At 33.9% G+C, this 16,191-nt stretch overlaps 2 protein-coding genes across 3 annotated transcripts in view; one reads left to right on the top strand and one right to left on the bottom strand.

Moving 5' to 3' along the window:
* Positions 1-16,191, bottom strand: part of LOC114242208 (Brevican core protein triforce) — a 69,776-nt gene that overhangs the window by 51,070 nt on the left and 2,515 nt on the right. The gene's annotated exons all lie outside the window — the stretch shown is intronic.
* On the top strand, positions 7,716-9,071 carry LOC114242207 (uncharacterized). Its single transcript, XM_028173280.2, has one exon. It carries the CDS (start codon positions 7,716-7,718, stop codon positions 9,069-9,071), a length of 1,356 nt encoding a protein of 451 aa, XP_028029081.2.

Here is a 16,191-nt window from a genome sequence, read left to right as displayed (position 1 = left end):
GAATAACAAACATTTTTTTAAATTATCAGAATCGGTCTAGCCGTTTAAGAATCCAATAGATAAAATACAAACGTACAGAAGAATTTATATACATAAAGATATAAATAGGCAATACACCATAGCACGTCTAGTAAACAAATCAAAGTCCCAGGTACCACCACCCCGCCTATTTCTGCCGTGAAGCAGTAATGCGTTTCGATTTGAAGGGTGTGGCAGCCGTTGTAACTATACTGAGACCTTAGAATTTATATCTCAAGGTGGGTGGCGCATTTACCTGGTTGATGTCTATGGGCTCCAGTAACCACTAAGCATCAGGTGGGCTGTAAGCTCGTCCACCCATCTAAGCAATAAAAAAAAGCTACATGACAGACACATCAATGCATGATTATAAATATTTTTATAAATGTAGAATATGTGTGAATTTACGAATTTCGACTGTTTTTAATTAAGTAGGTACTAGTAAAAATCGGCCAGGTCAGGTCTTACTATCGGTAATTCTATGAAAATTTTCCCGTGAATTTTCTAACATAAAAGTATTTATTTGTAAAAATACAAAAATATGCTTATTATTATATGATATTTCGGTTTTTCTTGAGTAATAGCGAAACGAATATTAATTGTGGCCGTTATAAAGTTCTGATATTGCACACCTCAAATTTACAAACAAAATTTACTCTAACAACAACTACAAATATTTTTCTGCCGCATGTCAACCTTCAGTTGCACAAATAGTTAAGGTAAGTATGATATTAAGAAAGCACGTAAACGCATTTACTATATCACTGTATAAAGAACAGACCAACATGTCCATTGTTGAACAAATTGGCATCAATTCTGAGATACCTTGGCCTACATCATAACGATTAACTACAAGATCCTAATTCGTGTCACCTTCAAAACCTTAGAATAGTCACTAACTACAAATGTGTTAATATTCTACATGATCTATATGATTTATTTTATCCCAATTCCATGCAATGATGGGAAATATTACATTTATTTATGATAATTATTATCCGTAAAAAACCAAATTGTATCTCTTTATTTTAAGGAAAAAAAACATCAAGTAAAAATAAAAATAAATCATTTTAATAAACGACACCAACTTATTTTACTTATTTGTACCAAATAAAAATATTACAATTTTCGTAAACAATGATGTCGAAAAAAGTGTAATGATTAATACAACACTAATTATTGCGTAATGGTTTGTGGTAACGTAATTCACTCTAGATGAAGCAATAACATTAAGAGCAATGCAACTGTATTTTTTTGGCAATAGGCCCTTTAAGCCTCTTTACACCAAAAGAGCGGGAAAATGATTGACCACTTAATATGTACATTTAAAAAAATAAGCAATATCAATTTCATCATGCTTAACAGTGCTCAAGTTTTATTGTTAAATTAAAATTTATATTCTTACGTAAATGTTGTAATGTTGCTGTTTAATTGCAGTAACCATTAATCAATGAGTAATAAAATTCTTACAACGTATTATGTTTCTCCCTATCTAATGGAGTTCGATTGGCTATTTTGTACTTTATCGAATATAATAAAAAAAATATTTGACATTAAAACTGAGAGGAAAACAAAAACTAAATACTTTTAGAAGCAGACCAATCAAATCTTCAATGATAAAAATTGCCTTTTAATGCACAAATGTTGTAGTTAACAATTAATGGATTTTATGTTCTTAGATTAATTTTGTAATCGAGAGGTTTTTGTTTTGAAACACTGTAATAAAAAAAATTGGATTGAACATTATTTTTGCGCGTTTAATTTTATTCGAAGATTGGTTGACCATGAAAACGGTCAAGCCTCATTTACAATCAAAATATTGGAAAATGTAAAATAAAATTTAAAAACACACAATAAATCGCAAAACAAAATTTACAAAAAAAAATTTTTATGTACACACCATTTATTTGAAACACAAAGTCATAAGTGTGTCAGTTTAACAAACTATGAAAGTCAAGAAAGAAAACCTTATTACTATACCTACGATAGACAAAATAGTACGTATTTAAATAGCTAAAAGCGATAAAGTAAAAAAGGGTGAGATCAAACCGCTTACACTATCTTTTGATCAACTGAATATACACGACAAAACAATAATAATTATCTACCTAATTCTTTATAATTTATTTAACGGCCTAAGTTATAGCCTTTTGAACTAATCGCGACTTACTCCTGCTGCCGTTACATTACTGTTAAAAAAGCTATAAACTGAATTTCAAACTTGTGACTAATCGATAATTTATTATTTTTACTTTGCTTACGCAGGAAATGCGCCTTCAATAACAGGGCTGAAAGTAGGTCACAGCCCTAGGGGAGTAAAAATGTATCAAAATCCATTAACTCCCTACTATAATCTATATGCTGTCTACGTGATTAAAATACTTTAGCTTACTTAGGAAAGAAATAGAACAAAAGAATATACTTTGTAACCATTATCACATTTGAAATATGTACTTTATAATACAATTTTATACGCATGTGTTTTTTATTACTGAATATGATGAAATACATACTCTACTAAACTATCAGAACCCCCTTCAGACACGAGATGGAAGTCTCTTCAAATTAGAACGCAACATTGCATCGCGACAGAAATAGGCAGGCACGTGGAATCAATGCACGAGGACTCATGGCGTCCTGCCCGATATGATGACAAGAAATATTAGTCCATACCCATATTATCACAGAGGCCAATTAGAATTGTGTCGCGTTCTCTGGAATAATAGAAAATTCCTCATTTGCTCAAGATAATGTCTTAAAATTATTGTCTTGGTCCTGGTTAGTATTTCAAACTGTGCCTACAGCTAAGAAAATAACTGTTTTGTAAATAGCCAAAATGAAACCTAAGCAAAATAAAGTCATGTTTCCATTTAACTAGTGGTTCACCTTTAGATTACGACATGGACGTCCGAAGATTAACTTTCCGGTTGTCATTTGAAATGCCGGTGATCGGTATCGCAAAGTCATTACTTGTGATCGTTATGGCGCTGATGATTGTTCAAGGGCAAACGGGTTTGGCTAACGATGAATGAAATCTTACAAATAGTAATAGTAAAATACTAATTATTTAAACGATTCAACAGATCACTGGTACTTGTAAGCATAGATACTTCAAATTAGCAATACTAATGGTTCAAAAATTAGTACTATTCATTGGTTTACAAAAGTATACCTCACTAAAAATCCTATTTAAATCTAAATTATAATGAAAATATTTTTGGGGAAGAACATAACAGATATAATACAATTAGGTAAAACTGAAAAATCCCGAATCTTCAATTACCTGATTGTTTTGAAACAATAAGACTACTGACAAATTGCAAGATATAGGCATAGGTTTTCTGAATTAAAATAGTATGTTAGGTACAGTTTCAACAATAAGAATTATAGTTTCTTACATATAACAGTTCAACAACATACAAATAGTTCCAAACAACCATAAAGCTTAACCACTGAAGTACTTAACTCACCTTAAATCTAATGTAAGTCTACCCTCATAATGTGACATACGAAGAAACAGAAAGACGTAACTAACTATTCACTATACACAATGATAACATCTAGTCTCATACGTAAACTACAGACATCATCGCCACAATAATACGAACTGCCACATTTGTTCATTGTACACATGCCAGTTACAAAGCACAAACAGTTATATATATATACTTTCCGTTATTACTTGTACAATTTGGCCATAACCGCCATTTTCGCGTGGCTGAAGCCCTCATCGCCAATCAATTTGGGGTAAAAGTTCCAACAGAACTAATCAATTAAATAGGTAGGTACATTAATTTCAAACTCCACCAAGTACCATCAAAATGCAAAGATACCAATTTGTTGATATCCATATATTTGACAACTATCAAAAAAGAAAAGAAAAAAATGTATTCATAGAAAATTTAGATTCGATTATTCTCACTGTCATAAAACGCTTGACCTCATAGCTGATAGTTGATTATCACGAAGTCGTTAACATTGGTGCATAAATGGAACTGTTACACAAATTACTTCCATCCCATTGTGTTTGAATGGTAGCTATTCGATAGTGATCTACAACTCTAGAGCCATGAGTTTATAATTAGAATTTGACATTTTGCTCCGAACTAATCTTACTATTGTTATTGAAGTGTAGATATTTTGGGTTGGTGTCAATAAGAATAAACAAGGTACTATGTGGTGATGATAGATAACCCACTCGGGCGGATAGGATCGCTCTGCTCATTATTACCTTGAAGCATTGAAGAGTATTAACCCACAGACACAGCCTACTGAGTTTCTCGCCGGACCTCCTCAATGGGTCGCGTTTCCGACCCGGTGGTAGATTCTGCGAAGCATTGCTCTTGCTAAGGTCAGTGTTAGCAGCTCTCCGGTTTGAGCCCCGTGAGCTCACCTACACACGCTAGGGTAAGCTGAAATAGCCTCTTAAGGCTATCAGCATAGGTAGGAAAAAAAAAAGAATAAAAAAGAAGTGTTGTCTGAAGACAGTATGTCACTCACATTGCTGACGTCCATGAGTGACGGTAGCCAGTCACCAGTAACCAAGTGACTCGTATGCTCATCTGCCTACTAAGCATAGATTATACACTTAATACTACTAAGGCAATGAAAAAAGTATTCAGAAACAGATGGGCCAACGACGGCCAACATGGAGCAGCAGTTATATGATACCATTGAGACTTCATCCTTATTTTTCAAGATGGGTGACGCCTTTTTTTTATTGCTTAGATAGGTGGACGAGCTCACAACCCACCTGGTGTTAAGTGATTACTGGAGCCCATAGACATCTACAACGTAAATGCGCTACCCACCTTGAGATATAAGTTCTAAGATCTCAGAATAGTTACAACGGCTGCCCCGCCCTTCAAACCGAAACGCATTACTGCTTCACGGCAGAAATAAGCAGGGTAACCTACCCGTGCGGACTCACAAGAGCTCCTACCATCAGTATTTATGAGACCATCATTATCATTTAACACCGTGAGCTGATTCACCCGACTAATAATAATAGTATAAATTGGCATGTGTGATTCCTCGATTATCTTTTTTGGAGAAATAGAACAGCACCAACGTGATTTATTGCCCTAACAATTTAGGACTCCAACTATAATTCTTAAGACGTTAACTACTTGACATTAGCCCTGAACAGTGTGTAATCGTTGCCCAAAAACAAACGAACAAGATCAAATGATTCTTATTCGATAATTATATTCTATATTTAGAAAGCATGCAAATACAATCGAAGCAACTGATATGCGAACCGATTACCGATCGTTTCGCGTCAGAACAAACACAAACAAATATCCGATGGAGTTGTAGTAAATTTGAAATGCCTCGACATTAAAATCCTTATAAAAATCTCATTTAAAAAAAATGCATAACTTAAATTTAAATTCGAAATTTAGAATTTCTTTGTTTGAAAATACCCATTGTTCTATTGTGGTTCTATTAGCCCATTTTCCTGGGTGGACATTATGGAATGCGTTGGCCAGCCATGTGAGCTCTCTTTAGTTCCCCTATAAATCCGTTATCTCAGTCGAACATTATCCACTTTCAGACAATGCGATCATACACAATAATATATTTCCACAGAGTAAAGGAGAATGGTGTATTTAAGTAGCCTCCATTATTTCAGAATAAAGATGTTAAAATAAACAAAATAATTGAATATGCAATTTCGAAAAGGGCATATCTCACAAATATAAAATATATAATTAAATGTATATTATACTGACGCTTAAGATAATAATTCCAGTAATTTTCAATTGCTAATTAAGACTAAAATGTATCTTAAAAGTTAATAAGTTACACTGCTTTAGAAAATAATCAGTTTTTTCATTTCCTGAACATTTTACATTGTCAGAGATGTGCCCTTTTCCAAATTGCGTATTCAATTATACAGGTCGCAATTGTCGATGTGATTTAAAAAGCAAATGCGTAGGATATCAAAACCATTGCTGTCTAAACTATGTAAGAGGAGTGATAAAACCGACCAAATGTCGAATGTTAGTCCCGAATTCAAAGGGCGAGGAGATAATTTTTATATTATTTAATTACAGAGATATGGGACATTTAAAAAAACTCTACATAAATGTATGTAGGTACATAGTACAGTAACAACCAATTACATTTTACAAATGATTATGCACATAATCGCATATGCAATACATCTGTTCGCACTAAAATTCTTTCAACCAGATTTCGGTTTCAAATTATTAACGTTGCTCAACTTCGAGTCCTTTCATAGAATTTACAAAGGAAAAGGATATGAAATTTCTGTTTTTGCAACAACGTCACAACATCCGACGACCGGTTTCGTACTCTCACTTTAAGTGAATGTAATTCAACAACTATTCTCGTAACAATTAAAGCACAATTTACATTATGTTCGCTCGGAGTATACGAAAATCGTCTTTTCCTAATTTAATATATTTTAGCTACTGATTGTTGTTTTTTTGAATTATTTTTCATTTTCAATGTCCGATACGATGCGATAAATGCAACAATGTAAATATTACGTTTTATTCTAGTTTGCCTGTGATATACTCGTAATAGCTAATCACCGATGACACCGATAGGATAACTGATTAATTTGATATGGCTGTCATTTTAAGCACAGATCTTTATTGTCAAGTAGATAAAATTTACAGTTCGTTGGATTTGTATTAGCACAAGTTTTATTATGTTTTTTTTATTGCCTTTGTAGGCAGACGAGCATACGGCCCACCTGATGGTGAGTGGTTACCGTCGCCCATGGATTTCAGTAACGCCAGGGGCAGAGCCAAGCCGCTGCCTACCGTTAAGTACTCTCCACAAGCCTCGTTTGAAAAAGGATATTTCATAGCGCTCGGGAAATACCGTGGAGGGGAGCTCATTCCAAAGCCGGAAGGTACGTGGCAAAAAATATTTTTGGAAACGCAATGTAGATGAACGCAGAGGCTCCAGGTAGTATGGATGAACTCTCTACTCCGGTGGCGGGCGGTGCGATGGTAAAAACGAGATGATGGTATCATCTCAAACAATTCCTCAGCGCGCTCTAATTATGTCTCATTCGTATTTATTATGAATAACATTATTTCAAATACTTTTTATAATACGGTTATAGCTCCGATAACTCATTTTGAATCAGAGCATAAGTCTACAAAAAAATAGTTTACAATAGAACGAAATAAAAAAAAAGATATGATTTGTTCTAATTTCAGTTAGATAGATGTTGTCATAGATTAAACGCTGTGTAGCTATGGCATTATCTTTGTTTTAAGATGCGCTTCGGTCGATAGACGCCCCTGGTTTCTGAATTTCTGGCAACACGCCAACAATCCCTTTTCAACTTTTGACAATTCCACGATTTATATACTGGATTTATTTCGTTGATAACTCGATGATAAATCGTATTTTAATGTGCTTCCACTTATCTTATTTCTATTCGTTTGGAAAGAAAAAGCTTTTTTTTCTCTAGATTAATGACATTATTCCAAGTAAAAAAGATTTTATCGTATTTCGAATTAACAATCGTAGTAAAAACCAATTGAATAACAGTATTACTCGTAGTTAAATTTTGTATGCTAGAAAGTAAAAAAAATGTATTGCTTAAGATAGTTAAAGTTGTTCGAATCTCATTGTGAGCAGTAATAAATTAAAAAAATACATGACAACTACTAATTTATATACGAGTACCATTCAAATGTCAGACAGACATGAAGTCATCATATTTATTTTTGAGCAATAAAGTTAAATCATTTAGAATTATGAATAAATATTCAAGTTCAGACAGCGAAATGTCTTTAGATAGTTTAGAACAAGACTTCAAAATTAAAAATAACATAAAGGCAAATGGTGAGAGAAATAATATTGATACTATACTTGTACCGTTTTATGAAAAAGATGTGCTGGTTAGAATATCAAAAGAACGCAAAAATAATAAAAGGCGTGATGGCAGCAAACCTAATACTAGTGAACGGAAAAATAAAAATACGCAACAGAGTAACTATTTGATTAATAAAAGTAAAAGAGAAAAGAGCAGATCTTATTTAGAGATGTTCAGGAAACAGCTTCCTCTTAAAACACATTCGAAAGCTAATGAAGAAGAAATTCGATCGATATCGCCTGAATTCGGGGATACGGAACGTGAAAGTATTGATGCTTTGCCAAATAATTCAGTTTTAGATTTTTTAAACACCGAACCATACAACGAAATTTATTACGAAAAAATATTAAATAAAGACATGGATCAATTCTTTAATAATTCATTCGAAGAAGATTTAAGATTCACTGATGATTTAAGTTATTCGCCGGAAGACGTTAACGACAACTTTAAGAGTGTTTCAGAAGTATCACGGCCTCGTCATCGTTCTAGAAGGGCTACTGTACATCATATGGAAAATGTTAAACTCGGTGGCCTGGGTCCCGATTTGGAAAGAATCAAACCAAGATTAGAAAGAGCTAGAAGTTTACAGCGCTATTCTGAAAAAGTTAGAATGGAAAACCGATTAAAAATTTATAAGAGAAACATTGAAGCAGATGAGAAGATGAAATCCGCAAAAGACCGTAATAATTATTCTGTAAAAAGAAATGATGATCGCAAACAAATTTTAATAGAAAAAAATGAACAAAAAGCTTCTTATTTAGTTAGTAAAACATCGCAATATAAAACTTTAAAAACAACAGAGAATTTATACGCATTGAAAACCAAATCAGCTGGTGGACAAAGAACGCAAATACAACATGCTAGAAGACAATGTGATTTGGATCCAAAGAAACCCTTTCAAAAGTTGCAGCAAAACTTAGCAAAAGAAACGGAACTATTCAAACTTAAAGGAAAACAGCCAGAGGAGAAACAACACACAAAAAAACGTGCAACATCTAAAACCACAAATAAAGCCATAAATACAGATACTTGTTTAGGTCCTTCAGAGACATCTCCGGTTTCAATAAATTTTATGGTAAACGTAGGAAAATTAAGACCCTCAAGTGCTTTGAAGAAATTAGAGGAGACCCACCAAAAATACCAGGAACAAGTGAAATCGTTTCATTTAGATGAGATGAATCTGTAATTATATTGTCCACGCTAAAAGCCGCCATAAAATACATGAACATTATTTAAAGATTCGATAGTACCATTATTTTACGCAACATTTTTTGTGCATGTTCCACGTCAATCATTCGACGACCTTATTGAAGAGTGCATGCAATACATTTGTGCTGAGTTTATTGATGCCACAAGGCTAGTCTAGATTGGGGCACAAAAGTCACGGAACATACCGTTCTAGTCGCATTCAAAACGACATTCGCTTCAGATATCATTCATCAGAAGACTTAATAATATCTTATTTAATAAATAGTACTATTTAAATGGACAGAGATGCCCAAGGCTTACCGGTTAACCGATTCCTATTAATACCATAAAGTAAATCTCTTAACCTACCTTCAGAGTTTGGTTTCTCTTATCTAACCAGAACCCACAGTTGCTTTGCTGTAGAAATAGGCAAGGTGAGCGTCCCTGCCCGGCTATGGCTTGTCTTACACATCGTTCCATTAGTAAAACTCATATGACAATGAGTGTTCACCGTCGCTCATGGGTATCAGCAGTGCGAAGGGCATAGCCAAGCTACTATTTTCAAATAGTATCTGGGACGCGAAGTTAAGGAAACCCCTAAAAAAGCAGTTTCTAGGGTTGGATGATGTGCGGCAAATATTATAGATAGAAAAAAAAGGCCTGGTAATAAGGTGTACTCCAAAAATGGTCAAAAAGAGGTAATAGTATTAATTCAAAGCAGTATTTATGGAACATGGCCTATTGAGACCAACGGGCTCAAGTATTCCATGATTCCTTCAACAATTCAAACAATCTTAGGTAAAAATAAAAAGTTTAAGCAAGTCCTACAGAGGGATGGGGTTCTAGAAGAAGTAGCCGAAAGAGATTTTCTGACGATTATTCGAGTAATTTATTATAAAACGATCCCCTCTGCTTTTAAAGATCACATAAACCAATTCTATATTTTTTTTTATGAATTATCGCAAAATAAATACCATGATTATCCGTTAATCTGCTAAACAAATCCTACCCTTATCTGTTTAAATAAAATGTATTAAATACTTAAAATTATAAACTATGAATTCATAGATTTTATCGGCAAGATGCATAGCATATTTTTCACGATGCTGCGTCTAAAATGTTTTAAGAAGTTTTAGTTAGAATGTTTTCAGTACAAAATGGTGTTTACTAAAAGATTTTATCTCGACAAATTGATGATACAAATGACGTGTAGCCAAGTGAAAGTGTTACACAGACGTCGACTAGACGGAACTCATATTTATGAAATTATTAACGGGTTTAATATTAAAAGTTTTAAAGTGTACTCAGTGACGAACGTAATATAAAATGAGCATTACATTATCACTTACTGCTGTGAATATTGACAGAATCATTTTAGTTTATTGATGACGGATATTTTGACAGTTTCATGTGTCTAGTAGTTCGTAGGTTGACTATATCAGGGGAATAGGATATGGTACCCGTTCGAAGTCATTAAATTTTTTAAAGATTATTCTATATTGTTATGTGTGTTTCCGGTGTATTTCGCATGCCATCAGAGAAATTTCTTGATATTTTTTAAATTTTTTTTTATTGCTTAGATGGGTGGACGAGCTCACAGCCCACCTGGTGTTAAGTGATTACTGGAACCCATAGACATCTACAATGTAAATGCGCCACCTCGAGATATAGTTCTAAGGTCTCAGTATAGTTACAACAGCTGCTCCACCCATCAAACCGAAACGCATTACTGCTTCACGGCAGAAATATCCTTCGTCTTTATAAATCGTTTCCCTAAATCAGTTCATTGTTTTATTTTTTCTATCTGACATAGAATAGTATGTTTATTAAAATAAAAACTATACATAATTTTCTATTTAATTAGTCGATAAATACGCTTGCTCGATCCGGTTTTATGTTATTCGCTGCAGAGAAAGTGGACCCTAGTTATTATCTCAAGGCAATGTCGGTTCGCAATCTTAGCCGAATTGTATTGTTGAAATTGCTTTGGTATATTTTAAAGCGGCCAAGAAATGTTCATTTCATTTTTTTTAAAAGGTTTACTTAAGGCGATTCGCAATATACCGCAAAAAAACATTTATGTTTAAGCATTTTAATCACTATTCCTTTGACTTTTAATAACCTATAATTCAAAATATGGTTTTGGCGCGAATGGATACCTTTGCCCCTCACATTTCTTATTCTCGACTTTACAAGTATTCTTGTTAGCGTATTAAAAGGTAGTGATTGATGGAATTTTATCTCATATTAATTTATAAGGGACCACAACGGTCAACAAATAGAGACGTATCACAGCATTAAAGTACGCCAGATTACATTTTAATTAGTTATTATTTACTGTTTGTGTCTTTTTTCCCGACATTATTTACGTAACAAATGTTAAAAATACAAGCTAATTCATCCTTATGACGGGTTTTTTTTATAATGTATGTATGTTGTAGTGCTACTGGTCCTTCTTCATAATGAATTACCATTTGAAATTCCTGCGGCGCGGCGGCGGTCGTGTTCCCAATAAAACTTCGATATTGCACATCCGACGACACGGACCGGTTTTTGGGTCAATCGCCGATTTCATGTCACTCAGTCAAATATTTAACGAGTGTTCTGCCAAACGGTGACATTTCGCGGGCCCACACATCAGTATGAGCAAATCCAATTTGACGAGATTACAGAGAGAGAGAGAGAGAGAGATAATGAGCCAGGTAGATAGAGAGATTATATCTTACAGTGCACTAAAACACATTTCGTCTTCTCGCATTAAAACTGTATAATCTCAAAACTTACTAAATTTTACAGGAGAGTGTTTTAAAGGTGTAACTCATGATATTTTTAATATTAATCATCTTTGCAACATTTATTTTTTAATTTTTACCAGTTACATTATCTATCTTTTGAAGTAAGATAAAATTATGTATTAATTTTGTTAATAGTAGTCAAAATATAGGTAAACTGAAAAAAAAAACTAAACTACGCTCTTTTGACAGTATCTATAAGAAAAATACTGGTGATACCAAATTATTCCGGAAATTAACTCTATTTTGAATATTTTTGGAAATTGTACACTTTTAATGAGAAAACACGATTTATTATTGAAAAACAGTAAAACAGATATTATTTGTACAAAAGGTTTTGTCGCTAAAAACGATTTCTTCCAGACAACTGTTTTTATTTTGAGAAAGAAATACATCAGGTGTGTTGCTGTGTACCATATAATTATTAACAATAAATCAGTGATCTATCAAAATAAATCAAACCATAAATCACATTGTTAAATAATGAAGAAAATAAAAACATTTAAACAATCAATTGATACAGTACGATATTGTATTAATAAACCACTATATCACTCTCATTTACTTATCATGTAACCTAATTTTTCAATTTTCTTTAAATATATTGAATCTTACTTTGATTAATTGTCGATAGTTGAAATAATAAATTAAAAAAATCGTACTAAAAAAATGTGATATTATTATACTCTTCCAAACGTTAATAATGGCCGCCTATTCCAGTCGACTATTTCAGACACACATAGATAGGTTAGTCAGATATACAGATAAAACCATTTACGATGACATTACGCAAACAATGGGTTACTTTTTGCATATCAGATTGCGATTGCAGCGGTCCATCAAATAAGGCCTATTGTTTCAAAAATATGCTTATAACGGACCGTATCAAAAGCGTATTCGAGATCAAAAATAATAATCAAACTGGTGTGTCAAAATTTGAATTTTGGATTTGAATTAAAATCATTTTCATTTTTAATTAAAATTACTTTTACAATTTTTATTGTATTGTATTGTATTGTATTTTTATTGTCACTTCGTATATAATATATAATTGTATCGTTTGCTCCAACTACGCCAGGCGTTTTATCCTTTAGGCCACGACGACTTTTGTCTATCAGTAATCTTGTATTTCGATTTGAAGTGCAATTCGAGCTCTTTGCTAAAACCGGGTAGGTTGTGGACAGGTGGTCGTGGCTCCGACGACCACCGGTTCGGCATCCCGAGGGGGAGGGTGATGGGGGAGATGTGCTCCGCACGAAACGCTTTACTTTCCCCCCTTTGCCTTTTCATGAGTTCTATCTCATGCGAGGTTTGGACGTTGGTTGTTGAGCGACAGGAGGTTTTAGACAGTTCGACTCCGACATGCCCCGCCCTCCATTTTCCAGTGGAGGGCAGAAGTCCGGCGATTTCCTCCTGACCAAAAAAAAAAGCTGTGGATGGGCATTCATAGTAGTACAATAAATAAAATATGTTTTAATTAAATAGACAAAAATAGTTTGTAACCTATCGTTTGATGTTGCAATATTACTAACATCGTCATCTTTAGTTTCCGTCACTTTGTAAGTAATTTTTAAAACCTATGAACTATAGGAAAATGGAGCATATAATATGAAGTAGAAAATTACAAATCTTTCAACTAATGTTTACTTTTCTAAAAAATTTATATGGTTGACAGGGGTTTTTTGGGTACCAGTTAGTTTTGGATTTTGCAAAAATCCCCAGTTTTAACCTTCGAGTATTTAAAAAAAAAATAGAGAACTAGTTCACTGTATATTTATTTGCACTTTAAAAGCTTCGTCTGGTACGTTTGGCTGTGTCTAGTTTTATTTTTGAAATATTCTATGTTCATCAATATTTCTACGTTATTGAAACCTGTAACTATTGTTCGCCTATTTATTCATGCATACCCATTACTCATTATTTTCTCCAAATAGTAAACTAAGACACTTACAAACTCAACAAAATAAAATTTCCTGGTAATTGCCTTAACGAAGTGACCGTAAGTGAAGACGTATCTCATTAAAAATTCATTAAAAGTGAAAAGGAAAACGAAAGTTTACACATACCCAAACGCAATTACAATACGTATAAGTAACTAAAATAACGAACCGGAACTGGTTTCTGAGTTATGATCGAAGAATGAGTCCGTATCTAGAAGAGGTTGTAATCGCAGGTAAGACGGTGGCGGCTGTTTTTGACTTCTAATAAATTAAACGTCCATTTATTTATCTTTTGCTTAGATGGGATTTACAGACGATTTTACATTATATTAGACATACAGACATTATAACTTGTACCCACTTGAGGTACCAGGTCGAAATAACAATTGTATTGTAATGTTTAGCGGTTGTCCCACTTTTCAAACCGGGACGAATGATAGCTTCACCACAGAAACAATCGGGATTATGGTTTAAATATCCGTGCAGGGTTGTAATATGCCCTGCTAGTGCATACTACCTTTTTTATTATATCTGTGGACGTGATGTGTAATAGAACCTTTCCGCACGCAATGGCTATTGTATTCGTGTAAAATCTTAGGTAATCTATTAATTAGGCTGGCGGTGGTATTCATTTTTTGGCTCTGCAATGCTGCAGCTCGGCTCAAACAGGAAGGTCGTTATCTACGTTAGCGTTGCAACGAGCAAGCAATTTCTGCAGATGATTGCAGGAATTGTCCGGAAGAGGCAGGGCTGTTGTATCCATGAGAGCTAACATAAATGATTAGTAGTGGCTCGAGGTGGACGAACATATGTACCTGCATACTCGTATCAAACAATTCGAATATATATAGGTACTGGTATCAACTAATTAATAGTCATATAGATAATTATAATATTTAAATTAATTTGAACTAAAACTTATATAGTCAAAATGTAATTCTTTAATCATATTTTTTTTCTTCCGAATTCCGCTTCACGTCAAGGGTAATCCCATAGAAGCCATTAATCTTATTAAAATTTTTGTAAAAATATTTTCCTATGCTTGTATAAACTCCTGTTTAACATTCAACCTTGACAACATTAAAATTAGTGAATCTAGTTTTTAATGAATAATTATCGTGCAATATTAACGCGATTAAAAAACGTAAGCGCAATCATGTTTTTAATTGTAAGGTTCCGTGCTACATAATTAGTTACAGATTAAAAGTGACTTCATAAAACATTCGATTCAAATGTCAGTTAAGCACACAATTACGTCACGATGAGTAATCATTACCTTAGAGAACAGCTCGGTTTTCGGTAGGCAGCGGCTTGGCTCTGCCCCTGGCATTGCTGAAGTTCATGGGCGACGGTAACCACTCACCATCAGGTGGGCCGTATGCTCGTCTGCCTACAAGGGCAATAAAAAAAAAGCTGTGAAGCTATTCCGATAGCGACTTCATTGTTTTTATTGCCAAGTTTCATTTCAAGTTGTCATTGTGCCTATGTGGGTTCACCTATCCTCACAGCCCGGTTGGTATTAAGTACAGGAACGTTTCTACTTTCTAACTCTAAATTAATTCTAAATCTCGATTGAACAGTATAAAAGTTTTCGCAGCCTTTAAGCTCTAGAATCAGGTAGCACGCGATCAGTTTCAGACGGTTTTTTGTCGTATTGTATTGTCAACAAACTAATACCATGCAGTGAACCGGCAATGGAAAGTTTTAAGTTTCTCATTTTATTTGATTTAACTTCTCATCCGTCATCTTACGTGTTAAAAGTTCCTTGTTTTTTTTTCTTTCTTAATGATTATCCAGTGTAGAGTTAAAGAGTAGGTTTATTTAAACTAGTTGTTAAATATTATCTGATTTAAATGGATTGTATTTGGTAATGGATTGTATTATTGATGGATGGTAAGCTCGCTCGGGTGGGTTCCATCAGCTTGCCTGTTCCGGTTTTGAATGCGTTCTGGTTTGATGGTCGATACAACAATTTGGATTTTCACCACATGTCTTAAAGTAGCATTCACGTCGTGACATCTGTAGTTCCGGTTGCCGTAAGCCGTCTGTCTACACATGCATGGCAAAAAAATTCGTAAATACTTATGTTTATGACAGCTACTTGCGGTAGATGTATCATTTTGACTTCAACTAAAAAAGCAAAATATTAGTTAGGAATTCAACAATACAGGCATACTGCCATCCCGTAAGTTCGAGTAACATTTCTGAGCTTCCGGTTAATTCGAGGATGCCATTGAAATTCTTGCAGGAATGGTGTTTTGAAATCCTTTTTACAGTAATAATACCGCGTGGTATGGACATGTGATGCGTAGAGAGATGATGCATGTGACTAGGAGATGTATGGAAATGGTAGTACAAGGTAGAGGGGGAAGAGGTCGACCGAAGA

The sequence above is a fragment of the Bombyx mandarina genome, chromosome 11 (assembly GCF_030267445.1).
Source record: "Bombyx mandarina strain Sakado chromosome 11, ASM3026744v2".
NCBI lineage: Eukaryota > Metazoa > Arthropoda > Insecta > Lepidoptera > Bombycidae > Bombyx > Bombyx mandarina.
The sequence above is the reverse complement of the archived record's forward strand: the minus strand, read 5'-3'. Positions and strand labels throughout refer to the sequence as shown.